A 26,866-nucleotide genomic window follows, 5' to 3' on the forward strand; every position below is an offset into this window, starting at 1 on the left:
TGATTAACTTGAAATTTATCTTATAGATTCTCAATTTACCGAGGATGGTTATAGGCCTATTTTAAATTCTTCGAGTCTCAGTAGGTCAAGTTTTCAGTTTGTCTAGTTTTAATTCAGGATTTTGCGGAGCACGGGTTACCTGTTAGTAATAAATGAATTTTGAAAACAGCAACAATACATTTTAGTAACGTAATAATAATTAATTTGATGAACAGACTGATATACCGCCACAAAAGGGGTGTAGTAAAATTAGAAGACAGAAATCAAAGCAGGAGGTGGACGAACTGAAATAGCGCGCTGCCTGGAATAGTCTTCCGTCACTTTTCCACATTCAACATCCACGAAGCCATTCCAGCATTCATATTATTAATATCCTTTTTCTAATCCAGTAACCTGGTTGCGTCAGTTCACAGCTATGAGTCTTACATTGAACTACTGGTCCAAAGATTGTCTTCCCATAGGCTCTAGCAGGTAAGTGACTAAACTCAACCAATTTTATGTAACTCACTTGTAAATATTCATATCTATTATATACACTTTTCTTAATAGTTCTACTGCAATTGATAGAATGAAATAACTATAATTATCAAGTACCCTTTTGAAATATTTTATTTATTCACCACGACATGTAGTAATGGATTTACAACAACAAAAAATCGATATGAAGGTTGATTCGATGTGAAGGAATATATCATTATTAATATCACTTATAATTGACGTTTGCCATATTTTCTTTGTGCAGCTTTTTATGCAAAAAAATATTTATTATTATTATTATTCCAAAATCAATCAGCATCCTCATCATTTGAATAGGTTTTTCATGTCAATTGAAATAACACTGTGTTCGTGGTGATCGAGATCCCAGTTTGTTCGTACCAATCAATAATCGAGATATTGCAATTGAATGGAATATCAATAAATTATTTTACAGATTATATCCTTCCAATGTTCAACTGATAAATTAAGGTTTATGACGAATAGGTAAAATTTTTATCAATAATAATTTATAACACATTCTACAAATAATTTGGTATTTGTACGAATAAATCAAATACTGTACAAAAATAATTACAGTACTCAATTTTCAAGTAGAAATATCACAAATCACGGTGATCTTTTCGTTTTAATCAAATCGTTCGACTAAAATTAATTCAGCTTTTTTACTGCATTATTATTTTACTTATTTTTTGTGTATTTACTGTACTATTATTCAGGAATAAATCAGATTTTTATTTATATCAAAATTTAGTTTTTTAAATTTCATATCGTTTAACTAAAATTAATTCAGCTTTTTCACTGCATTATTATTTTACATTATATTTATTATCGTGTATTTACTGTACTATTATTGAGGAATAAATCAGATTTTTATTTATACCAAAATTTAAAGTAAGAGTATTCGAATATCGCTGAATGTTTCATTGTAAGTGATCATCAAATAAACAATAGTCACTCATACAGTGAGCTAAAATACTTCCACTCAAAACTCTTGTTAAAACTGCATTTATTAGTTGGAAAAATTGTATAATCTACGAAATATTATGTTAGTAGACCATTCAATTGCAATCCGTAACAAATCACAGTAACATGTGAAAACATCACAGCACATAAAATCAAATACTTTTAATTTAGAAATTTCTCTCAAAATTGGGATAGGTAAGCAATAACAATCAAACGTTTTGACCGCCATTCCAAATAATTGTCACCCAGCCAAAATTTCAGAGATCGTGTTTTTTAGCAACGAGTGACTGATTCTAAATCCCGCTTATTTTAGATCCCCTCAATCTCTCACACGAGTAATTCAAATCACAGAGTGAAATTTGGTTTATTACAGAGTTGGTAAATAGTGATGTTGTTATGGGAGGGGACCGATTGTCTGGTTTCGTCAAATTGTCGATTGTGCAATTGCTAGAGGTTGTCCGCGCGAGATGAGAACGGCTATTTTTAAGCTCGAAACTGGCGAAAAAAATCGAAAGCACAATATGTTTTCGGTTGTGGAGTGATGCAGGTGCATATTTATCGTTGGATTAAGTGATCACCCGAGTGCCCATGGACTGCTGCATATTGGATGGAAGGGCCGACTCGGAAAGGGCCCACGACGATCAGGTAGGTACAGTTACATGACATTTTCGACAAGCTAATAATCTACACATCCGCCATTGTTTGGAACTGTCTGACAGCAGTTGGTTGACATAGTCCGAGTTGACAATGAATACTCATCTTCGAAGGTTTTAATATTATACTTCGACCCAATAAAATGTCTAGGAAATTCGTTCAAATTGAGCCACACTGTTCATATTATAAGAATAATTAGTTTAATTAAATAAAATTGACAGAAGGAGTATAAGAATAAATCTGTGTAGAAGTTGAAAGGAATTTGATGAGAGTAAGATGAAGTATCTCAAGTATGAAGTGTTATACAAACATTTTTAACATTCAAATTAGAGAAATTGATGAATAAATTATGGAGTTTCATACATATTCTACAAAAATGTTTCTCAATGAAAAAAATTCTACATGTAAAATAATTGTAAGATTTTATATAAGAAGGATTAGTTGAATAAACCTCTGAGTGAATTGGATAAATTTGGTGAGAGGAAATGAATTTCAGTAATTTATATTCATCATATGAAGATAACGAATTGAAATGAAAGGATTGATTTTTTTAACCACTGAACAGAAATTATCGCATCAAATAAAATGTAGGGAACGTTTGACTTTCACATGGAAAATGATTGGAGAGTAGAATACATAGAAACTTTGAGGAAAGATAGAGTGAATAATTAATATTTGCCTTCCAGATTTTTCAAAGTCGTTCACACGTTAAAGATGTTTTGAGTACAGTTTTGAAAATTTAAATATATAGAAGTAGATGGGATTTAAAGAAAAATACAACCAGTCGAAGTGAAGATTATTAAATTAAGGATCGAATAAATAAAATCATTTGGAAATGAAATTTTCTATTTAGGTATGTAATATTCATGAACTCATCAAAATACGTGTGATGTGATAATTAAATCATTCAAGTTTTCGATCCTATGAAATGAAACTTAAGGCACATCGAAGAAACGTCATTTGCCATTTCTTGAAGTTTAAAAGACCCAGTATTAATTTTTAAAATTCAACTGTATTTTGATAATAATTACTATGGTAAACATTATCACTAAGCTAAGATATGATTATCTTGCTTTTTAAATATTTGTTGTTTAGGATTTCATTACATGTCTAAACATTTCTAGCTTTATTTCATGTTTTTGGTAAGTGATTCTATATTTTCAAGATTGATTTTGTGTTTAGTTGATTAGTTGACTATGTATTATCACACAGACAATATTTTTTCTGATGTAGACCACATACAATTTCTACATAATTTATTCTACTGATAATACATAAATATATATCATACTTGAAAACGTTAATTGCTATCTTAAAATCAATTTTATTTTGAAAGTGTAAGTTTATCTATTAAACAATAAACCTAACTAAAATATAAAAAAGAATGGCTATATTTCCATTTTTGTCACAAACAGTAAAAAATAAATTGATACCATGAAAAATAATAACAGTAATAGGAAGTTGGAGTGAGACGCCGTGCATTTACAGCGAACCTGTAAATTTCTCTGGTATGACCTTTGTTAATTAATATACAACAACGTTCAGAGCAAAAATAGATCAGAGGGAGAGAGGGTGTGAGAGAAACACGAGTAAGAGTAAGGGAGTTTGAGATAGAGAGAGAGAGAGAGAGAGTGTGAATGTGAGGTTGACAAAATCAACAATGCCAAACTCTCTTCGTTTAGCTAATTATTGAATAACGTCAACTGAAGTTTTACAAAAAAGTCAATTTGATAAATGAACATAAGTAATTTAATAAATTGAATTATAGAAAGTAATTTAATAATAATAATACTGATTAAATAAATTAACTAAAAATTCCACCCAGTAGCTTACTGAAAAATTGCTATTTGAATCAAGTGAGGAATATGAAGTGTTTCATGATTGAGATTTGAAAAATTCAGAAAATAAACCCATCACTTCTGACCATTTTTGGGTTTTACAATTGCAAATATTAGTAGTAAAGCCAATCGCTAATACTTAAAAAAATTTCTCAAAGATATTCAAATTTTATTTAATCCAATTCACAATTTACAAATTATGAGAAAAAATCATACAGCTTAACAATATTAGAGTAATAAGCTAATAATTTATAAAGTACCTACATAGAAGTCTAATTTATTAAACAATAAATACAGACAAGAATTCGAACATGCTAAACCAGGACTAATATGTGAATTTGGATAGAAAAAATACTGCTTGCTGAGAGTACAAAACTCTACGTCGCGAGCAGGAATGAATATCTGATAATTTATGAATTTATAGAGAAGTAGAAAAATATAAAAAGAAGAAAGAAAGAAAAATTGGCAACCAATCACTCACACATTCACACTAACCATGCTCACTTTCCAATTCCAGCTCATTTTCCCAATGCATAGCCACCATTATCAGAGTATTTTAACTAAGAAACCACATTGAATAAGACCATTAATAGTATTAAAGATGTTATAATCTAAGAATTTATGCAAAAGGCTTATCATACGAGGTGTATAATGAAACATCTTTGGGAACGTAGAAATATCACAATTATAATTCTTAATTATTTCTGGAATCTTAAAGAGTTGTTTCACAAGGTACTGTAGGCTACACTATCATGTGCGCTCCAAACCAATGCACACAAAAGATGGGGCTCAGTGAATTGAAACGCGTCCAATCAGCAGAATGTGAGATTTTCCAAAATTGCAAAAGTTATCATTTGTATTTCAGATGACAGCGCAGAAGCCGGCATTTGCAATTGAAGAAGAAACACTCCACCGAACAAGGGCCGGCAGGGCTTTAAGAAATCGCAAATACAGGTGATGAAACACAAGAGTATAGCTTTTAAGAGAAAAATGATTTATCAAGTTATTTTACATATTGAAAAAATATTTATCCTAAAGAATAATCGAATTTAATAGATCGCAATCCTTCCAACATAAGCGCACAAGAAGAATTACTTTATCAAACCTTCAAAAGGAACTAACTCTCAATCCTTCATTCCTAATTCTGCAATGCTTCCAACACAAGCGCACAAGAAGAATGATAGATAAAAAAGAATAAATAGGTTTATCTATAATTTTATTTGATTATCAATAAATGTGTGGTTTGACAATGGAGTATCTCGTATTCTCATTCAATATAATTGAATACCTATCGCCGTTCAGTTCAAAAATGTACAAATATCTATTCTATTTTAAAGGAAATAGCAATTTGATGGAATATAATAATTAAATGGTTCCACGTAATATTATTTTTGGCATGTGAATATGTTTCATTCGTTCAAATTGCATATAATAATGCTATTGTAAAGAATGAACACCTGCGATTATATAGATCAAACACAGGTGGGAATTAATTGGATGTCGACCTAGAACGCCTGCATCCTACTATAGTTGTGCCTTTCCAATGTCCTCTTCCATTTCAACTTGCCTTATGAGTGCAGCATGCCTTTCAACAAGTTAACGATTTCTATCAATCTAGACTACGAATGAATCCGGCTACATGTATAGTTTTAGTTCAACCGTGAATATTAAAGCATTTTCAAACTAAAAAAAGGAAATTTAGTAATCGTGAGAGCTGGTTACGAAAGCTATCAAAGCTTCTAAACAATTTTATTATAGAAATTGTTATAATTGTTAAATGTCATAAATTACTCGTTATTTTTAGTAAAATGATTGCACTTGAGAAACTTCTTCCAAATTTGAAAATATTTAGAAGAGCCTATTAGTAGAGTTGGATAAATCTCTCCAAATTCTCACTGTATAAAAGGAAATAAACATAGAATTTTAAAGAATAATTTATGAATATTTTTCTTGATAGGAAAGAAATAGTGGAAAGAATATAATACAGATAAAAGTAATGTTTCATTCGAGATACAAGCAGTATGATTCGTCAACACTACACTTTTTGAGAATTTCAATAATTTTATGAAGAGTATAGGATATATAAATATTATCCTATAAGAAGATAGTTTGATTTGTAAAACATTTTACTATTATTATTACATCCTATAGAAGAAAGAGGCAAGTTTAGTTTGTAAAACATAAAGTATGATATTAGAAGACAGAAAACAGCATGTAACCACTTTTTCAATAATTGTATTCTCAGACATGACTCTCCAATTCAACATTGCATGCCCTGTGGACAAGCCACTCACTATTCCTCATATTGTTGAGAGCAAATCAACATCGCATGCCTCTTATGACGATGCATGCATTGCTATTCAACCCGAAAGTACACGTAGCTCCTAGTCAAATGCACCTCTAATCAATCGAACATCATCACAGACTCATTTTTGAATTGCAGACGACTAGTGGAAGATCAGAGACAGAACAAACGCCTGTTCACGCCCGAGATTAAACGTTTTCTGAAGAGCTGGTTGGTGCGAAGGAGGAAGAACCCCTATCCTAATCGATCCGAGAAAAAGGACTTGGCTCTCAAAACCGGACTCACCTATGTTCAGGTAATATTGTAGTGATAATAAATAAAATATATGAGATACATTTGGCCCTGAATACATACATTTTAAGAAATATACAAGATTAACTGTTTTAAATTTAAATGGAATAAACCAACTGTTTGACTTCTTTTAATATTGTTTGGAATAGGCCCATTTGTAGAATTCTGTTTGAATATTATTAGTAAAAACTGGTTAGAATATCAATACTGATTAGAGGAACAGTGTTTGAAATGGTGAAATCCTGACAGCATTATATCATTTTGAAATATTTTAAACATTGTGATTTCTTTTTTGGTTTCGTGTTTAGAAGGAAATTGATCTGATAAATTCAAAATCCTAGTTTATACATTTTTTAAAACTTGAAATTGGGTGTAAATTAAACCAAACTCTACATAACCTCTGGACTGTTTATATTACATTAAGGTTAAAATTAGGGCGAATGTCTGTTGCTTTTACCTGAATTGTGTCTATTGTCTATGAATAAATAATTAAAGTTATATGAAAAATTATAGTTCTCTGGAGCCGTATATGAATGAGATACAGTTTGAAATGTTTAATAAAACATTGTACGTCTGTTAGACAAGTTAGTGGATTATACAATTCGAAATAATGGTGCAAATTAGGAGTGCTGTTTGAAATACTACAACATATTACTTTGATGGCACGGGAAATTTCACCTCGCTATAGACAGTAGAATTTCCCTTTCAGGTGATAGTCACTTGAAAATGTCAGTATAGGTTGAATGGGAGAGGTTATGATATTTATGACAGTGACCTTCACTATAGCTGTATCAATACCTTATTTAAAGCAGCAGAAGCATTCCGGAAAGTTGATGGTATATTATTAATTTGGATTTTCGTTCAATGATAATAATAATAAATTCATTAGGATTTGAACAATTCAATATCATATTGCATTCCTATAATGATTTTATTGTAAAATAGAGAAATTTGTCTACATGGGTAACTATGCGCGTCAACTCAAATTAAACTTTTTACAAAAACAGAAAATTTTAATAATGAATTCATCAGCATTTGAACAATTTTAATAGCATAACTCATTCTATCTCTATGATGTTTTTATTGTACAATACAGTAATTGTTTGCATGGGTAGACAATATTTACCATTTAAAGTTGAACTATTTCTCCATTAGGAGAGATTGATTTGTAATCACTCAAGTCTTTCAGAGTCTTCTATTCTATGATTGCGCTATTTTTCACTCACTGCACTCGTTTAATATGTATACAATACGCGCAAAAAAGTTCGAATATTCTGAATAATTGAGGGGCATTTTTTGGACGATACGAGTTATAAACCATAAGATATGATTCTCCAATAATAATGATTTTACCGAAAGTTATGATACTCCCCAGTAATAATGATTTTTCACCAACAAAAATGATCGATTAATTAGCGAATCAGGTGTTTTGTTCCTCCGATAATAACGATTTTACCAAAAATTATGATTATCCCCAGTAATAATGATTTTTTATAAACAAAAATGAATTGTTAATTATTCATTGGTTTCAATTATTGATAATTTAATGAGGTGGTTTGTGTGTGTAGGTGTGCAACTGGTTTGCCAACTGGAGGCGCAAACTAAAGAAGTCGAGTCGCGAAAGACAGAGAAACACGTGGGGCAACCTTATCAAAGACTACAACACAAAGGCACAGGGCAACGTCGAGCAGTTCAGTATCAGTTCTGACGACAGTATCTGGGATGAGACGGCCGTCAATACTAATGGTAAGAAATACTTTACTTTTTTTTAATTTGAAAGAAGAATTGAATCTATAGTGAGGTCCACGTTATAATGGCAGTGTTCGTTTAGCAATGATATTTCTATCCTTGTCTATCATTCAACAAAGCGGATAGCGCTATCTCTCTCTCGCTTTGCTCTGTTGCCAGATCGTCTTTTAACAATGTAGAATTAATAATTAATTAACAAAATATTTCATCTTAGCTATGTAAATTCATTATGAAATTATTGAAAAATATATTTTATTGCTTGATAAAATATAATTGATTATTTTAAACGAGAATGAACAGCTAATATTACATTAATGAACCTGTATCAGCTACCGTTTATAGAAGGTATTGACAAGACAGAGGTTCGGCAACGTTGTTCTCCTATCTTTCCCCACTGCCATTATAACGTGAACCTCACTATAATAATTTGTCATTTGGATGGTAATTCGATATGAAATCACATACTTTACTTAGACCTACTCTAAGGCTGGCCACTAACGGTGCATGATACACAGCCGTCATACATTGTTTTGCCATCACAGCTGTGATCACAGCGAACCGCTTCAAGAAAGATGATTTGAGGTCAGATTTTTGTATCTTCAATTTTTTTCGCTGCTCTATTAATTTGAGGTTGAATTATTTCTATATCATTATAATTTGTGATTTTCCAGAGGTTTATTTATTGTTATTGGTTGTTTATTTTATGCTGGAAGCCTCTCGCTGATGATGAACATGTATATGTACATGATAAACATGCATGACAAGCATTTTTATCATGCATGTTTTACCGTAAGTGGCCACGTAACGTAAATGTACAGAGTATAACATTAAAGCACTATTATACTTGTGAAAATTTGATACTGCATAAGAAGGATAAAACTATTAGAAAATAATGTTTTTTTTATGAAACGACTACTAGAACTTTCATAGAGAAACTCGTACTAAATTTTAATTATAAGTATGCTAATAATAAGAATAAATTTGTAATTCACATGAGAAACGCGTCAATTTTTTATAAAATTTATAATTTTCACTACCGTAATGGAAAATTACATCTACATTAAATTACTCATTTTATATCTACTCAGTTTATGATGATTTGCTTATAATGTGTGCCCAACTTATTGCTGAAGGCAAATTGAAGTTTTTTAGTGTTGATACATATACAACTATAGGCTATTTGTGCTTGGGTAACGGTGAATATGATAGAACAGAATAGAATAGAATATGTTAATCCACCAATAAATACAATTTAATGTACATTAGGTGTCGTCAAGAATACAATCCTATAAAACTACTGAGCCAATTCATACACATATATTATCATCACTCAAAATAAGTATTTATTACATCGACGGGAAAATTGAAAAAACTCTTCTACATTATATAATGGGTTCCCTGTTGGTAGCTTTTTAACTTGTGTTTTAAAACGGGCTTTATTCATATTTCTCGCACTAACAGGCAGCTTATTGAATGCCTTGATTGATAATATTTTATAATGGCCTTGAAGTTTTTTAGCCTGACAAAAGGGACATTCAGATGACATGCTTGTTTGGTGAAATGCCTGTGTATCTCAGATCTACATTCAAGAACATCCAACTCGTCCCTGACCCTGACCAGGAGTTGCATGACGTACAGGCTGAACACAGACAAATATTGGACGACAATGAGCGAGGTAGTCAGCATTGGCCATAAGCCTTACTACTTTTTTCTGAAGAAGCAGCACCCTAAGATAGGTTATTCGATTGAAAAAAAGAAATAAATACGATCCAATGTCCGGCGTAGCGATAACAGATTGAAATTTCAACGCCCAGGCCATTAGGAGAGATTGATTTCTAACCACTCAAGTTTTTCAGAGTCTTCTATTCTATGATTGCGCTATTTTTCACTCATTGCACTCGTTTAATATGTATACAATTGAATTGGATATAAAATTGTTGCAGATTTGTCCGATGAAGAACAACTGACCGACCCGAATCCAGATTCAGCCTCCAACAAAGATCACTGTTACTTCTCCGCTCACAATTATTGTCTCCAGCAGGGTCCCACTCAGAAATGCCCCAGCTTTCTACAACAACATCCAACAACCTGCAACCAACTGGACAACAACGGCAATAGAGTAGACAGAAAATGTAGTCCAACCTCGTTTTATCATAACGGCGGGGTTGGAGCAGACGATTACAACAAGAGGGTGAACAGGAAATTTATACAAACCTCGTTTAATAATGAGGGGAAAATGTGTATGTCAGAGAAAGGCAACTCAAAATTTGTTGAAACATCGTTCTATAATGGGAGAGAAGATTATGGGTTAGAGAAAGACAACACCAAATTTGTTAAAACCTCGTTTTATGATGGGAGAAAAGATAATGCGTCACAGAAAGACAATGCCAAATTTGTTAAGACCTCGTTTTATAAGGGGGAAATAGATAATGTGTCAGAGGGAGGCAGTAGAAAATTTGTTGAGACCTCGTTTCGTGACAGGAATTTGTCAACGAAAGACAACAGAAAATCTACGCAACCCTCCTTTCATAATTGGGGACCAGATGTATCCAGAACAGACAATAGAAAATCAACCTCTTCTAAAACCGGAAGACTGGATGAATTCGACAAAGTGAAGAACAAAAAGGAGAAAACCAATCCACCACTGTCGCTTTCGAAATGGTTGGAGAGTGCAGCCAAGTTTGTACCACGTGACAGCTTCATTGCATGGACGACTAGTGGCAAATGTGGCGGAGGAGGGGGAGGAACATCCTGGCAGGACTCGGCGAAAAGGACTCGAGTCAAGGATCAGCGCCGTCGAGGGAAGGAGTCGAGTCCAGGAGACGTGAGGAGTAAGGAGTTGGACGCTGCTGAGGCGCTCACCTCACTCAGTCGACAGACTTGGATTACGTCCGCCGCACCCTGAGTTTAGTTGTCCATTTTATTTCAGCATCACGAATTGCGTCGATTTCCTTTCTGCCGGGAGGATAATTAAAGACAATTTAACTAAATTAAACTTTCAACCAGATGTATAAATATATAGTATAATATAAGATACCATTTTCAGTGTAAGAACATTCAAAAGTAGTTATTATATTGATAATTATAGCATCTATAGACATTCAAAAGTTCCAATTATAAATAATAATTATTAGTACCCTACCCTTGCAATATTTTAAGATTAAACACGCCTAGTTTTGACATTTATGTCATTCTCAAGTGTCCTTATTTTCGAAAAAACCGTTAACATAATTTTCGAAAAAATCTTATACCTTGTTAACTGTATAATGATATAAATGTCGAAACTAGTCATGTTTAATTTAAAAATATTACAAGGATGCTAGTTATTATTTATAATTGAAAATTCAGCCCTATAAAAATTCTTTATTCAAAAGTATACTTCTGCACAATGGTACATTTGGATTATTTATTACTGGTAGGGAAATTGTTAATAATTTACCTAGAATAGATTTAGAACGAGATGCAGCTTGTATGCAAGAGCTCATTTTAAAATTATGTTTTAGGAAAATACTGTAATATATTTTGATGAGTATTCCGTTTCCTTATATCTGGAACTAATATTTAAAAATTTATACTTTTAATCCGACTAAATTCTTGAAAAATAATCTATTTTTGTACTCTTTACAGTAGAATAAACTAATCTTATAGCAAAGCTACACCGATAAGTGAAAAATAAAATTGAGTAAAGACGAATTGAATTATCGGTGAATTTTTAGCGGTAAGGAAAGCTTAATCTTATGGACAAGAGATACATCATGCATCAAGATATGAGAAGAGCTATATGAAACTACACATTTTGAATCCCTCTAGCTAAATACGTACCGTAGTTTTACAGAAATTATTGATTAGTGATTGAACCATAAATAATATACGAATGAATTACCTACACCTGTGAAAAAACTTTAATCCATTCATTTTCTTCCATTTTATGGACGAAATATAATTTGTTTTAATAGAAGCAACTCACTGAATTATAATTGGATTCAAACTTTTAATTTGATTTTATTACAGTGAAAATGTGCAATATCTACTACACAGTACTATTTATAGTATAATCAGACGTGTAATTGTCCATTCAGTTGAGATGTTATACAAGTGTGCTGTGAGACTGCTTGTGATATTAGTTTAATACAGTGAGGCCACAATTTAATGAAAGTGCAATTGGAATTTACTATTGAGTTCAATTATTTTATCCAAGGGGCAGAGCTCAATTAGAAACGAATGCACGAGGATGCATAATGAAATATAAGAAACCTTTTAATGCTTGATGAATAATTTAAGTAGTAAGCTTTTGACGAAGATTTGATCACACTTAGCTACGAAAGAATAATTAATGAAAGAAATTAAAAGACTACTTTCAAGTAGAACCCTGTAATTCAAACGCGTTTGAAATAATTAAGTATGATTTCATTGATATTGAATTAGTTTGAGTACTGATTCATCTAAATTTATAATAATTTGTTCGTAAACCATCCAAATATTAACATGGTATTTTTATTTAGAATATACAAAGTTGATTGGACTTTTTCTTTGCTTACTATAAAATGTAAAAATCTTATTACAGATAGATTCTAAGTATACGCTGATAGATTAAGGATTGTATAAAATTATTTATTAATTTTGAACTAGGGATTTTAGTTTATTATGTTATTCAGTTAACACAGTTGAGTAAGTCTAGTCAATCAATTATTGTGTTATAAAATTATTTTGTTTTGTAAATTATTGCTATTGTCAATCACTGTTGTACAATAATTTTCGACAGTAAAATAACCTTTCACATTGTAATAAAATGCTACGATGTTTAAGATGTACAATAATTATGTGAGTTGTGTTTTCTGAGTGTTAATTTATTTAAGTGAGAGAAAGTCGAATAAAAATTATCTTTAAAAAAACACAAACGAATTAATTAATAGAACCTTCAGCCCTCAGCTTTAGAAGTCTCCAATGAAAATGACTTGGAGCTGTCCACACACTTGACAAACACAATCTCATAAACACCGTGATCTACGTTCCCAGAGTTTGCAAATTAATGGAATTGTTATTAAATAATAGGAGTTTCATAATTAATATAGGAATAATTGGCTGTCAAGGTGAGCTATCGTTTATGTGATAGCCACCAACTGTCAAAAAAGTAAATAAAATAAAAAATAATAATGGTAATCTAGTTCTCTCCCATCAGAATCAATGGATTTCAAGTCGTCAGCCGCGGTCACATAAACAAAAACGTACATTTAAAGCCAGTCAATCCTATGTTACGGAACTATTATTTTTTTCATAACAGTTGAATGGATTCAACTAGAGACTAATGACGACGTTACTCAGTGAATATAAATTATTATTTCACTTATAGAATGCATAAGAATGGCAATGAAACCCAATAATCAATATCATGCTTTTTGCTAACATCACTTTGACGCAAACGGTGTTGAATGGTTTGCATTGTAAATTTACTTCATAAAAACCTTAGTGAGATTTTTCCCAATTCAACTACAATATTCAAAAAAACACTCAATTGAACTTTTAACGAGCAATAATAAATTTTATTCACTCTCTATTCAGCTGCAGTAACTCAAGTTGATTCATCATGTCCGGTTTCACCGAGCTCAGTCAAGTATTCCGTAAATTGAAGAGGGTCAATAGTGCAGCACTTCTATTGCTATTTTAATCCATTAATGCATTTCAATATTGTCATGTTATTCTCATTGGAGTTCCCTGAAGATTGATTACTGAATCCAACAACTGAGACTAAACGGTATTTTAATAGAGCATTGGTTGTGACGATACTAAGTTATTCTATTCAATACCTCCAACGTCTGTCATATAAGATATTAACGAACAAGTAAGTGATACGTCACTATATTTATAGTGTATGAATCATGTAAATTTACACACACATACACTATTTAGGCTAGGATTATTGTGAATACATCACTGTATATACAACATCAATATAGAGCAGGTATACAGCATCCAATAGGAAACAGGTATTAGCGAGAAAAATCAAAAACATTCAACAATAATTGATAATAATTATTATATTCCTAACAAACACAATACTCTACCACTTTTATAATATTCACGTATCACCGGGAGTTTTGTTGGTAGGGTCTGTGCTCTCACTACTCGCCTGTGCAGTTTTTTCAGCCTCACTCTGCTGACTTTCCGACTGTGCAGGTTTACCGGCCTCACTCGTTTGCTGATTTTCGGTCTCTGCTGATTTACCGGCCTCGTTTGGCTGACTTTCCGTTTGCACAGCCTCCGTTTGCGTATCCCCGGCCTCACTCTGTTGCGTAGCATGATCACCAGTTTGCTGACCTTCAGCAGATGCTTTGTCAGCATTGATGGCGACATGCTGATCCAACTGACCGACTAGCATCCGCTGCTGCTGACTGAGGTCGGCCACAATGCGCTGAGCGCCAATGTTCAGCACCGAGACCAGTTCACTCCTGGCCGTCTCCAGGTCACGCAGTCGACACCAGTCGTTCAGGTGCTTCACGCTGGCCAGGTAGCCGTCAACAATGCCAGCTGATGAAAAAACATACAATGCCAATGCTCACTTCACTACTAACATCCTTGTCAACTCATGCACCCCTTTTAATTATTTTTACAAAAATTGTTCCTGCAACTATCGATAACTCACTAATTTTGTTAACGTTTAACAATGCTTCATTGAAAAATAATGATGTTTTCAGCAACTATTGCTTAGTAGTTGAGTGCCAAATTGAATGAAGCTGACGAGTGTCAGGGATGAGATAAATTTATGTATGAATGAATGATTGATTGAATAATAATGAAGAAGAAGAAAAAGAAGAAGATGAAGAAGAAAAAAGAAGCCACCGGTGTTGAATGGTTTGCATTGTAAATTTACTTCATAAAAATCTGAGGTGAGATTTTTCCCAATTCAACTCCAATATTCAAAAAAACACTCAATTGAACTTTAAACGAGCAATAATAAATTTTATTCACTGTCTATTCAGCTGCAGTAACTCAAGTTGATTCATCATGTCCGGTTTCACCGAACTCAGTCAAGTATTCGCAGTTGAACGTAAATAACAATTTTGCTTGTTGTTTGATACCCACTGTGAATGGGTCTTCTTATCTATCGAAAGTGCATACATAAAGGTGCGTACGGATTTACGCGCCGCGAACATGAGCAATTCACTTTTAATCAGCTGATGTCAATCTTTTTATATCTGTATCTTACTGTTTCTGTAAAAATACAGATATAATCAGCTGATTAAAAGTGGATTGCTCATGTTCGTGGCGCGTATATCTGTACGCACCTTTATTGTTCACATCATACTCCCTTCTACAAATACAGAGTGGGCCAGATAAAACCGGTCCCGGGCGAGTTTACTTAATACTCATACAATGCGTACAGGAAACTGAAAAATTGACTAGGCAGAATAAAAAAAAATACATAATATCAAGTAAAATGAATAAGCCACCAACTTGTATGCAAATTTCAGCACGGCGAATCATGTTCAGGAAAACAGTCTGCAATTCTTCTACTGGAATGTTGGCAATTTCTTGTCGTATGTTTTGCTTCAATTCTTCTTAAGTCTTTGGGTTGTTGTGATAGACATTACCTTTGAGACGGCCCCAGAGATGAAAATCGCAAGGCGATAGGTCAGGCGATCTGGCTGGCCACAAGCCTTTACTGATGGTTCTCTCTTTAGTAAAATCACTTTCAATTCGTGAACAACACTCACACGATAGGCATGCATTTTTAATCCATGCAGTATACGCCGACAAGATGTTCGAGAAATTCCGACTTGTTGTGATAATCGTCGTGTTGACTTTGAAGGACTCCTTCCAATAATGGTCTGTACATTGGCCACAGCTTCTGGTGTTCGTACAGTTGGTTGTTTGTCTCTCTTCAAATTGGAAACATTGCCTGTTGTACGCCACTTTTTAATTAAATCCTGAATGGTTGATTTAGCATGAACTCGACCTCCAGGATACTTCTCAAGAAACTTTTCATGGACCGACTTTATTGAAGTTGTACGAACATATTCCTCCACTATGAAAACACGCTGTTCTATTGAATACGGCATGATCCACACTGCTTGGTCGAACACTCAAGGTACACTGAGGTGGACAGAGACAGACAGGACAGGAACGGACGGCAGACAGTAGTGGAAGGGAAAAGGTCAATGTCCTGTCATGCTGTACATCAGCGCGTCTCGTATGAAGCCTACGCCTCTCGGGACCGGTTTTATCTGGCCCACTCGGTATAATACAATATAAAAATATGCATAATTTGGATTTATGGTAGTTGAGAACGTGATGTGAAAACTATTTCACGGAAATAATTTAAATTTGTCACATACACTTACTTATTACGATAGCAACAGAGAAAAAGCATATTGGTGTTGATATCCGTTAGTAGTGTAATTAGAAAAAACTTGAAAGATCACAATAGTTTTTATTAAAATAGCAGGAAGGTAGTTCCGTAAAATGAAGAAGATTAATAGTGTAGCACTTCTATTTCTATTTAAATCCATTTCAATGGTGAAAATATTATTCTCAGTAGATTATTTCCTGGAGATTAATTACCAAATCTAAGATCTAATACTAGTTTCACAGTAATTCAATAGAGCATTGGTTGTGACGATTTCAAGTTATTTTATTCAATACCTCCTACATCTGTCATACCTCATACTGGATATTCAAGAAGTAGTGAGTGATACGTCACTATGATGTAGTGTATAAATCATTTAAATGCATATGTACACTAAGCTACGATAATGGTGAATACATCACTGTATATACAACATCACTATAGAGCAGGTATACAGTAGTAGGAAGGAGATGGTTTCCTACCATCTAGTAGGAAACAGGTATTAGCGAGAAAATTCAAAAACTTTCAACAATAATCGATAATAATTATTATATTCCTAACAAACACAATACTCTACCACTGTTACAATATTCACGTATCACCGGGAGTTTTGTTGGTAGGGTCCGTGCTCTCACTACTCGCCTGTGCAGTTTTTTCAGCCTCACTCTGCTGACTTTCCGACTGTGCAGGTTTACCGGCCTCACTCGTTTGCTGATTTTCGGTCTCTGCTGATTTACCGGCCTCGTTTGGCTGACTTTCCGTTTGCACAGAGATATCCCCAGCCTCACTCTGTTGCGTAGCATGATCACCAGTTTGCTGACCTTCAGCAGATGCTTTGTCAGCATTGATGGCGACATGCTGATCCAACTGACCGACCAGCATCCGCTGCTGCTGACTGAGGTCAGCGACAATGCGCTGAGCGCCAATGTTGAGCACCGAGACCAGTTCACTCCTGGCCGTCTCCAGGTCACGCAGTCGACACCAGTCGTTCAGGTGCTTCACGCTGGCCAGGTAGCCGTCAACAATGCCAGCTGATGACAAAACATACAATGCTAATGCTCACTTCACTACTAACATCCTTGTCAACTCATGCACCTCTACTTCTTTTACAGAAAAATGTTTCTGCAACTATCAATGTCTCACTAATTTGTGTTAACGTTGAACCATGCTTATTTTGAAGAAGAAAGTATTGCTCAAGTATAACTATAAAATATAGTAGTTGAGTGCTAAATTTTTTAAGAGGCTAATGCCAGAATCACGGCTGATATTAATGAATGACTGAATAGATGAATTATTGATTGATTGAATGAATGAATGAATGCATGATTGAATGAAAAGAAGAAGAAGAAGAAGAAGATGATGATGATGATGATGATGATGAAGAAGAAGAAACTGGTTAAACTATAACTATAGTCTGTGTGAAATAAGTTGAGACTTTTAGATTTAGATAGCAATAGAAAGGAGACATTCTCCCCGTTATATTGATATGAAATTCTTTTGCATTACGATGCCCCATAATTCTGAGAGAAGTGATATTATATTCAAAAGAAAAACAATTTTCACGATTTTAAATGGGCTAGTATTTAAATGGGGTACAGTGTTGTCAAATTTATGTTATTCGTCATATGAGGAGATGGATTAAGAGGAGGAAGAGGCGGAAAAAAGGGGAAACCCGCTATGGCGTGATTCTATCAAACTATTTGGAATGAGACGCAATATTGCCAAATTTCTGTTATTCAGCATTCAGCAGTGACATCAATTTTGTTGGGCCTGTACTCCAATCGTCTTGAGTAGATTTAATATTTTTTGTCATATTCATTCAATCTCAGCTGTTTTACATCCATAAAATCAAGCCGGTAAACAGCTGATTGTAGAACAAATAAACATATGATTCTCATTACAGCATACTATACTGTAATAAAATCATATGCTTTCTTTACAGTCGAGTATGTTTCCTAGTTCCGAATTTGGAACAGCAAATCTGGCACAAAAACCGCCTTTTAGCGCTCCAGGTGGAAGTTTTGTCAACTACAATCAAGAAATTCCTGATTCGAAACTTGTAAACTAGGTTATGTTTATAGAATGTATATAGTAATGTCAGCACAAGCATTTAATGTTTTCTGTTTCTCAATTATCTACATGGACGGCCTAGTGATTAGAACGATAAATTAATATTACAACATAGAGTACAATAATAGTAATTATTAGTACTGTGATAATTTCATACTATTACTCACCCATCAATATCAATTTTGGTGTCTTCTTCAATAATTTGAATAGGACATCGACTTTGGGTTCCGGAGAAAAAATAATAGTTTGATGAAATGTGAATAACTGAAGAATTGGCTCGTATTTTGAATTCCCAATTGCCAGTTTTAAAAGGTGTTTCGAACTATTCTTTAAAATCATACCTTCGCGTTTGAACCGGATTTTAGTCTGAAAAATAATATCATCATATTAATGAGATACAATAAAGAATACATAAATCGTAGTGGAATATAATATGAATAGAAATTAATTTTAGATGATTCAATATTATTTCTATGTTTATAATTTGAAGAAGCTTTCAACAGTTTTACAGCTATTGCTGTTGAAGTAATGCAGTTTTATAAAAATGATAATAATCCACAATTTTAGGATAATTATGGATATTGTTCCATCTAGTACGAAAATATGAATGTAACGGAATTCTCAATATTGAAAGAGCTTCAAACTTCATTAATATAAATCAATGATAAGCGGTGACAATATAATATAGACACTTCACACAAAACTTATAGAGGAGCAGAAGAAGTAACAAAGTGGAAGTATTCTTTGGCACTAAACTATTCCTCTACTCGAGAATAGAGAAAAATGTGTCAACACATTCCAATATTAATTTAAAATATTTTAATTTCAAGATTTTGTAATGTATTGTATATGAAAATTTTTATATTTTTCACATTTGTGAAGTTTGTTTAATGATTTTGGCAATAAATATTTCTTTCTTTCTTTCTAATTTCTTTAGAATTATGTATTTTAATCTAATCAATTCTTATTTAGAATCGAGAGGTTTGTCGTGAAATAAAATCATTATAGTATAGCTTTGTATCTATATCGATGTAAAACTTCATCAGTCTCTGGATTACGATATTGGATAAATTATATAAATATTATACTTCTTATAATTGCTATATTTCATGTACAAGGTTTACAGCAGTATACAATGCAAAGGCTACCACTATCATGAATATAGTTTAGAATGCCAATGTTCAGTATCTTCTACTGGAGGCTATGAGAAAAACAAACTAACAATAGTGAAATTTTTAGTATCTGGACTGGTCCCATAAATATTAATTCATAGATAATTGTAATCAGAGATTGATACTTACATGTAAGTCCTCTTCCTTTTCAAACATGTTTTTGTGACAAATTGCAATCAACTTTGATTCATCGAATAGTTTTTTCAAGTCAACTGCCAGAAGATTTTCGTATGGATTGTCCTATAGAGGAAGAGTGGAAAATTAAGTTTTGAATTGCTGTAACTCGAACGATAAATCATCAATCAGTAAATAAACGAAAAGAAAAACTTTCATTATTTATAAATTTATTTTCAAATTTAAAAGCATATTTCTACCTCCGCGACGTTGCCAGATCATTTTCTAACAATGTAAAAATATAATTAACAAAATATTTAATCTGAATTATTAAAATGTATCATTTAAGCATTGAAAAATATTTTATTTATTCAATACAGTATCAAACAATACAATTGAATATCGTCATTAAAATGAACTTATACCTAATAAAAAATACTAATTTTCATGTTATACATAATATCACAGGCTATAGTCACAGTTTACAGTCTTGTATCAGTCATATTTTCAACATAGTAATATTTAACATCGTTATTTTATAATATATTCACAGCCTAAATATGATTGTCACATAAAAAGTCATTAACACTATAAAAACATTTGTTAGAAAGGTAACTGTATAAATCTGTTTTGAATGTTTTGTTTCTATGATCTAAACTACCAGGCAGTTTATTCAGGAATTTTGTCCCAATGTAACTGGTCTTTTTTTCAAACATAGCTAGCCTATGAGGTTGCACAGTCAAATCATTTCTATTCCTTGTATTGTGAGAGTGTACCTGTGCATGAGTCACAAATCTATCAATATTTTTTACAACATACAATATTGTTTTAAAAATAAAAATGCACGGTACTGTTAATATAGACATTTTCTTAAAATATTCTCTACAAGGATGATTAAACCCCAGGCCCGCCAAGTACCTAATAGCACGCTTTTGTAGTACAAATATCTTGTTAATATTCTGTAATGTTGTGCTACCCCAGAGCTCTATACCATATGAAATATGAGAGTAAATCAGTGCATAATATAATGTTTTTGCTGTTTCATTGGGCACATACCTAACCATGTTCCTTAATACAAACAGATTACTACTGATTCTAGTGGCCAATTCATCAGTATGCACATTCCATGAGAGATCCTTGTCTATCATTAACCCCAGTAGGTTTGCCTCTGTTACATTTTCAACCATTGAATCGCCAATACTAATCATAGGCTGGAAGAGATGATTTTTAGACCCAAATTGAATACACTTACTCTTTTGCGGGTTCACTGCCAATTTTGACTCATTATAATATTGTGCAACCAAATTTGTTTTAACATTAGCTTCTACCTCAAGATCATTCAAGTTTTTGTTGTTGAACATCAATGATGTATCGTCAGCGTAGAGTGTAATATTCAAACCTACTGGGACTGAGGCTTGCACATTGTTAGTGTAAAGGACAAAGAGCAATGGGCCTAAAATAGAACCCTGTGGCACCCCTCTTGTAACACTCAATCGCATCGATTGAGCTACATGAGACTGAGATTCAACTGTAACAAATTGAAACCTATTTGTCAAATAGGACTTGATTAGACAACTACAGATTCCTCTTATTCCAATATTTGAAAGCCTATCAAGAAGTATGTCGTTATCAACGCTATCAAAGGCCTTTGAAAGATCCATGAATGTACCGATAACAAAGTTTCCCTTATCGACCTGTTCAATAACATTCTCAACAAAAGTGACCGCTGCAGTAATTGTCGACCTACCTTTTACAAAACCATTTTGACAAGCTGAAATTAAATCAAATTTTTCGAGGTAAGTCATTATCCTGGAATAAATTAGTTTCTCAAATACCTTTGACAGAGATGGAAGAATAGAAATAGGTCTATAATTTTGTATATCAGTTCTAGCACCTTGTTTAAACAATGGTTTTACCTTGGCAATTTTAAGTAGATCTGGGAAAATACCCGTTTCGAAAGCGTTATTCATTATGAATACTAGTGGTGGAGCTATTTCAATACAACATTCCTTAATCACTGTCACTGGGATATTATCAAATCCAACACTATTTTTCGTTTTGATACTTTTTATTATTTTTATAATCTCATCATTATTAGTTGGAAACAAGAAAAAATTTCTGTTAAAATTTGAATTTGAAGAAGAGGAGTCATTAATTTGTAGATTTGATTTTTGAGCCTTTAATTTGGGTGCCATTGATATGAAGAATTTATTAAATGCATCAGCTACCTGCTTGGAATCAGTTAAAATTTTTTCATTTTCTTTTAGTTCTATATTAGGCTGTGTTTGTTTTGTTTTACCTCTAAATTCATTAATGATTTTCCAGCTTGTTTTTGATTTATTTGAAGCTCTCAAAATTATATTACTCATATATTGCTTTTTTGCCTGAACAACTTCATAATCATAAATTTTTTTAATAGCTTTCAATTGCTCCATATCAATTCTCAAACCATTATTAATTCTGATTTTAGCCACTTCCAAAAGATGTCTTATTTGCTCAATTTCGTCGGTAATCCATTCACCTTTTAATCTCTTTTTGCTCTGAGTTTTTTTCTTCTACATCTCAAAGGGCAATTTATGCCAAGATGAGACTGTAAAATTTCATGGAACCTCGCAAATTGGCTGTTTACATCTATTGCATTATAAACTGAAGCCCATGATTCACCACTCAAAGAGGTTTTCATTTTTATTATGTTTTCATTAGAACAAGTATACATTGGAATACCAAGTTGAATTTGTTTAGACTTGAATCTGGTGGAATCACGTGTGCCATGTGTGCGAAAAACCTGTGCAGTATGGTCTGATAACAGTGTATGAACAACCTGTACTGAATATATACCTTTTTCAATGTTAGTGACAATGTTATCAATTGCTGTTCTGCTTATTCTAGAAATTCTTGTTGGTTCTTTAATCGTGTAGTGTAAATCAAAAAGATTCAGAATATTTACAAGATTTCTATGTTCAGAAGAACTATCTAAAACATTAATATTATAATCGCCTGCAACAATGACGTTATTAGATACATGACTGCAAATACGATTAAATAAAATTTCAAGGTTTTCAAGAAATATATTAGTATCACCGCTAGGTGATCGATACAGACCTACTATAGCATACGGATCTCCATCAATCTTAAAATTGAAGCCACATATTTCAATATCCTTAATGTGACTCAAATCAGAAATATTAATAACAGTAAATTTATGATCAATAGCATTCAAAAATTCAAGACTGGCATACACGACCACTCCTCCTTTTCTCATATCAACTCTGCAGTAACTACACACTAGAGACATGTTATTGATAGGTAGGGAATTGATTTCATAATCTTTCAAGCCATGCTCGGTCAATATTAAAATGTCTGGTTGTTCATCCTCCACCAAGATGTCTAAAAGAGCTACCTTACTAACTATTCCATCAATGTTTTGATGTATTATTTTCAGACTATATGAGTCTTTAAAATATCTATTATTAATAGTGTCTTTGACAAGGTATCTTCTATTATTATTTTCTTCCACACCCCTGTCACAGCTTATTAGTTTCCCTTATCATTTAATAATTTGAAAACGTTATCACACATTTTACTTAGACTAGTTGAGCCCAACCTATTCAAATGCAAACCATCTTTGCCTAAGCCTTCTCTGGTGTTGATGAAACTATTGGGGTTAACAAATAGTACACCCAATTTGGCGCATTCACTTCTGATGGAGTCATTAATCCTCGTAATGTATGAGTCACTCACTGAACGCCTTAGTATTATTCCGCTGATTATTAATCTTGATGTACTAAAACATTGCTTGGCTGTCCTTATCATGTTCCTCATCTCATTCACCACGGATTCTTCAGATTCTCTGCGGATTGAATTTGTTCCTACATGAATTAATACACTTTTATAATTCTGTGCTGACGATTTTTTATATTTATGTTCAATCACTTTAGTTAGCTGCTCGATGCGTATTCCAGGACGAACATCAACAATACAATTTTGAGGAGTCACGTTTCTAATCATAGAGTCGCCCAAAACTATATTCTTATTTTCATGAAATCTACGTTTTTTCTCCTGATATCCTGTAGATTCCCATTTGCGACGGTTGTGTTCATAACTGGTTGTATCCAGCGCCGGAAATTCATCGTCATTAAAAATTGGAATGTTTGATCGCTTTGACCGAGCTTTTCCAGAATATTCTAGTTGACCACCAACATCAAATCGCCTAGATTTAGATCTCAACAAGTCTTCATACTTATTTTTCCACTTATTGGCATCATCCCTAGACAAACTAACTTCACTCCTAAGAGCATTGTTATCTGCATTCAAAGTTTCAATTGTCGTAGACATACATCTAAGCTGATCTTTGACAGATAAATTCTCTTTTTCAAATTCAATCATCATTGACTCAATGTGCTTCTTTTGTTCTTGGAGGGATTCAATTTGCTTTTGTAAATCTTGAGAATGAGCTATTAAATCATCGCGTTGTTGGAGAAGCTCAACTGTTTGCAAGCTTGGAGAAGAACTTGTTGAGATTGTTCTTGAAGTCGGTGTGTTTACACTCATATCACATGTCAAGGGGGGAGTTATTTTGCCACTGCCAGGAGTAGTTGGTTTCATGTTCATCAACTTTTTATTGCCTACTGGAGTTGTCTGCTCTATAGAAATGTCATCGTTAATATCAATATCCTGATCAGGTGCAGTATGATTATGCAACCACTTTTCTCCAATACTTTATGCATTAAGGCGTTCGTTTTCAAAGTTGCGGGACATCCATTGAATAGACACCTAAACGAAACTCTCCCATCCAACATTGTACGTTCTTTTCGGTAATTAAAGCCATCTATCTGAATAGCAACATTATTCCTCTGTGTTGTGAATTTCTTTATTATTGAAGACATAATGATATTTAAAAAAAACACTAGCGATTATGCACAGTTGTTATTATTCAAAAAGGTAATGAGTGATGGCGAACTGTTCATGAAAAATTATGCGAAAAATATGGAATTAAAAAGTGAAAAGGAAAAGGATAGGAAGAAAAATGCCAAGAGAGCTGTCAAGGCAGAATACGGAAGCTCCTGATTGGGAAGAGAAAAAGGTTAAAAGCTTTGAGTCTACTTTATACACTCTACTTTCTACGTTTACTATCATAGTCTCATTTATTTGAGGTAAAAGAGTGAAACATTGTTGACGAAAAAAAGTTCAAAAACTGCCGCGCTAGGTTGTCATAGTAACACGTAGCCTAGATAAGAACCAGCAATATAAACAAAAACCAGCTGGAGATTATCTGCTTTGAAACAGTCAGCGGTAGTATAGATAACTTTTCAGATTGTTGCCGTTATCAGAGTAGGACTTTCACTTTTGTTATCACTCCTGAAGCCGGTAGTTGCTCAGTTACGATAGTCCTAATAGAACCACAAAGTCGAATTAGGAACAAGAAATAGCACGTGTAGTGTGTAGGTCTATGCCGGTTAAGAAAAATGGAGTCAAAACGTTCAAAAACTGTATGTGGTACGCGTATTTAAATCACTGTTACTAGTCACTCACCCGTCATGCAGTCATGGAATTCACTGAAACAGGTACTTAGAACTTTCATAAACTATCCAAATTCTTCCAATCTTTTATTTCTTTCAAATAACCACTGTAAAATGATGAAAAATACGGAGCAAATAACTAAAACAACATTACAGGGCAGCCCAGTGCTACCAACCCTAATAAGCTAATAAGAATGTTAAAAAGATTAACTTTGAACAGAAATCAGAGTTGGCGAATATTTATTGAACATTGAAAATAAAAGTAGCTCAGTAAAACTGCAACATTCAAAATAACAATCATACAATCAATAGTTTGAAAATATTATCTTTGAACAGCAATCATAGTAGGCACATGTATTAAAAATTTACAATGCGCAAAATTTTGCGATAAAGATAGTTTGATTTCCTTAGGTATCTAAGATAATTGTCAAAATATTGGGAGTCCGGTCACACAAGATGACGAATTATCATGCAATAAACTGAAAAAACAACAAAATTTTGTTCGATAAACTAAAACAACTTCAGTAGCAAAAACCTGCCTTTTTACGCAAGCTTTGTGTCACGGCCAGGGGTCTTGAGGATTAATTTTATGAGTAGGCACAAGTAAGATTATCAACGAAAAGTAGTTGTGGGGTGAAGGTTAAATGGGAGTCTCGAGTCTGTGTATGTTGATCAAAAACTCAGTAACATAAACACAATACTCATTAGTGAAAATATAAGTTGCTCAATAATATTGAACGTATTTTCATTTGAGCATTTTGAAATGATATTTTCAAGTTATGATTCTTTTGAAACATCTTTCCAAATGTTGGACAGGCCCGGCCCTACCCTCTGAGAAGCCGCCACGGCTTTGTGTAAAAATCTCTTTGAATGAGACTTCTGTCACATTATAAAATTAACTACAGCTAAAAGTAATGTATCATTTTTTATGCATAATGATTAGACGACGAAAAAAATAATTTTAGTGCTTATAACCATTGTTCACTTCCACTGTGTCTTTGTACTTTTGAACTAATAACGGTTCATTTGAAACTATATCATATTTATATCGTTTTAATATCAGGCCTACATCTAACTTAAATCAAGTCAGCAAATGAATACCTAGTAGGTCGAAAAACGGAAAAATTTAATGCGGCTCAAGAAACTAACCTCTATTACACAAAAAAGTTATTCAAGAAATTGCCCACAAAACGTGAAGAAAATTTACTCACCTTTTTCAGTAATGTTTGCCATTATTTTTCTTTTCACAGTGAACTAAATTTGCGATAAAACATATATTAGTTTTGGGAAACTCATTCATTCATTTAAAATCTAACCTCAAATGAGCCGACCGACAGCCGACATCACAA

At 33.0% G+C, this 26,866-nt stretch overlaps 2 protein-coding genes across 4 annotated transcripts; one reads left to right on the top strand and one right to left on the bottom strand.

Moving 5' to 3' along the window:
- Window positions 1-320: 320 nt before the first annotated feature.
- Window positions 321-12,242, top strand: LOC111058115. Of its 2 annotated transcripts, none has more exons than XM_039419435.1 (5): window positions 321-471; window positions 4,819-4,907; window positions 6,397-6,553; window positions 8,118-8,295; window positions 10,242-12,242. In XM_039419435.1, the coding sequence occupies exons 2-5, from the start codon at window positions 4,819-4,821 to the stop codon at window positions 11,201-11,203; spliced, it is 1,386 nt and encodes a 461-aa protein (XP_039275369.1). In that variant the 5' UTR covers window positions 321-471; the 3' UTR covers window positions 11,204-12,242. The 2 variants fall into 2 exon arrangements, with proteins under 2 accessions (XP_039275369.1, XP_022201305.2); XM_022345613.2 differs by lacking the exon at window positions 321-471 and adding an exon at window positions 1,718-2,106.
- A 2,073-nt stretch (window positions 12,243-14,315) lies between these two features.
- On the bottom strand, window positions 14,316-20,150 carry LOC111044629 (39S ribosomal protein L10, mitochondrial). 2 transcript variants are annotated; one of them, XM_039419436.1, is made up of 3 exons: window positions 20,014-20,150; window positions 18,880-19,078; window positions 14,316-14,823 (listed from the first exon to the last, which is right to left on the bottom strand). In XM_039419436.1, exons 1-3 carry the CDS (start codon window positions 20,038-20,040, stop codon window positions 14,375-14,377), a joined length of 675 nt encoding a protein of 224 aa, XP_039275370.1. In that variant the 5' UTR covers window positions 20,041-20,150; the 3' UTR covers window positions 14,316-14,374. The 2 variants fall into 2 exon arrangements, with proteins under 2 accessions (XP_039275370.1, XP_039275371.1); XM_039419437.1 differs by lacking the exon at window positions 14,316-14,823 and adding an exon at window positions 17,173-17,673.
- Between the last annotated feature and the right edge of the window lie 6,716 nt (window positions 20,151-26,866).

Source organism: Nilaparvata lugens, chromosome 1 (assembly GCF_014356525.2).
Source record: "Nilaparvata lugens isolate BPH chromosome 1, ASM1435652v1, whole genome shotgun sequence".
NCBI lineage: Eukaryota > Metazoa > Arthropoda > Insecta > Hemiptera > Delphacidae > Nilaparvata > Nilaparvata lugens.

What these genes read in the sequence shown, in the direction of transcription:
- LOC111058115 (XM_022345613.2), top strand. Translation starts at nt 2,050, where the DNA reads ATGGACTGCTGCATATTGGATGGAAGGGCCGACTCGGAAAGGGCCCAC. An exon ending in AAAGGGCCCACGACGATCAG is followed by an intron (nt 2,107 to 4,818) that starts GTAGGTACAGTT and finishes TTTGTATTTCAG; the next exon opens with ATGACAGCGCAGAAGCCGGC. An exon ending in CCGGACTCACCTATGTTCAG is followed by an intron (nt 6,554 to 8,117) that starts GTAATATTGTAG and finishes TTGTGTGTGTAG; the next exon opens with GTGTGCAACTGGTTTGCCAA.
- LOC111044629 (XM_039419436.1), bottom strand. Translation starts at nt 20,040, where the DNA reads ATGTTTGAAAAGGAAGAGGACTTACAT. An exon ending in AAAAGGAAGAGGACTTACAT is followed by an intron (nt 19,079 to 20,013) that starts GTAAGTATCAAT and finishes ATTATTTTTCAG; the next exon opens with ACTAAAATCCGGTTCAAACG. An exon ending in ACCAAAATTGATATTGATGG is followed by an intron (nt 14,824 to 18,879) that starts GTGAGTAATAGT and finishes TTTTTTCATCAG; the next exon opens with CTGGCATTGTTGACGGCTAC.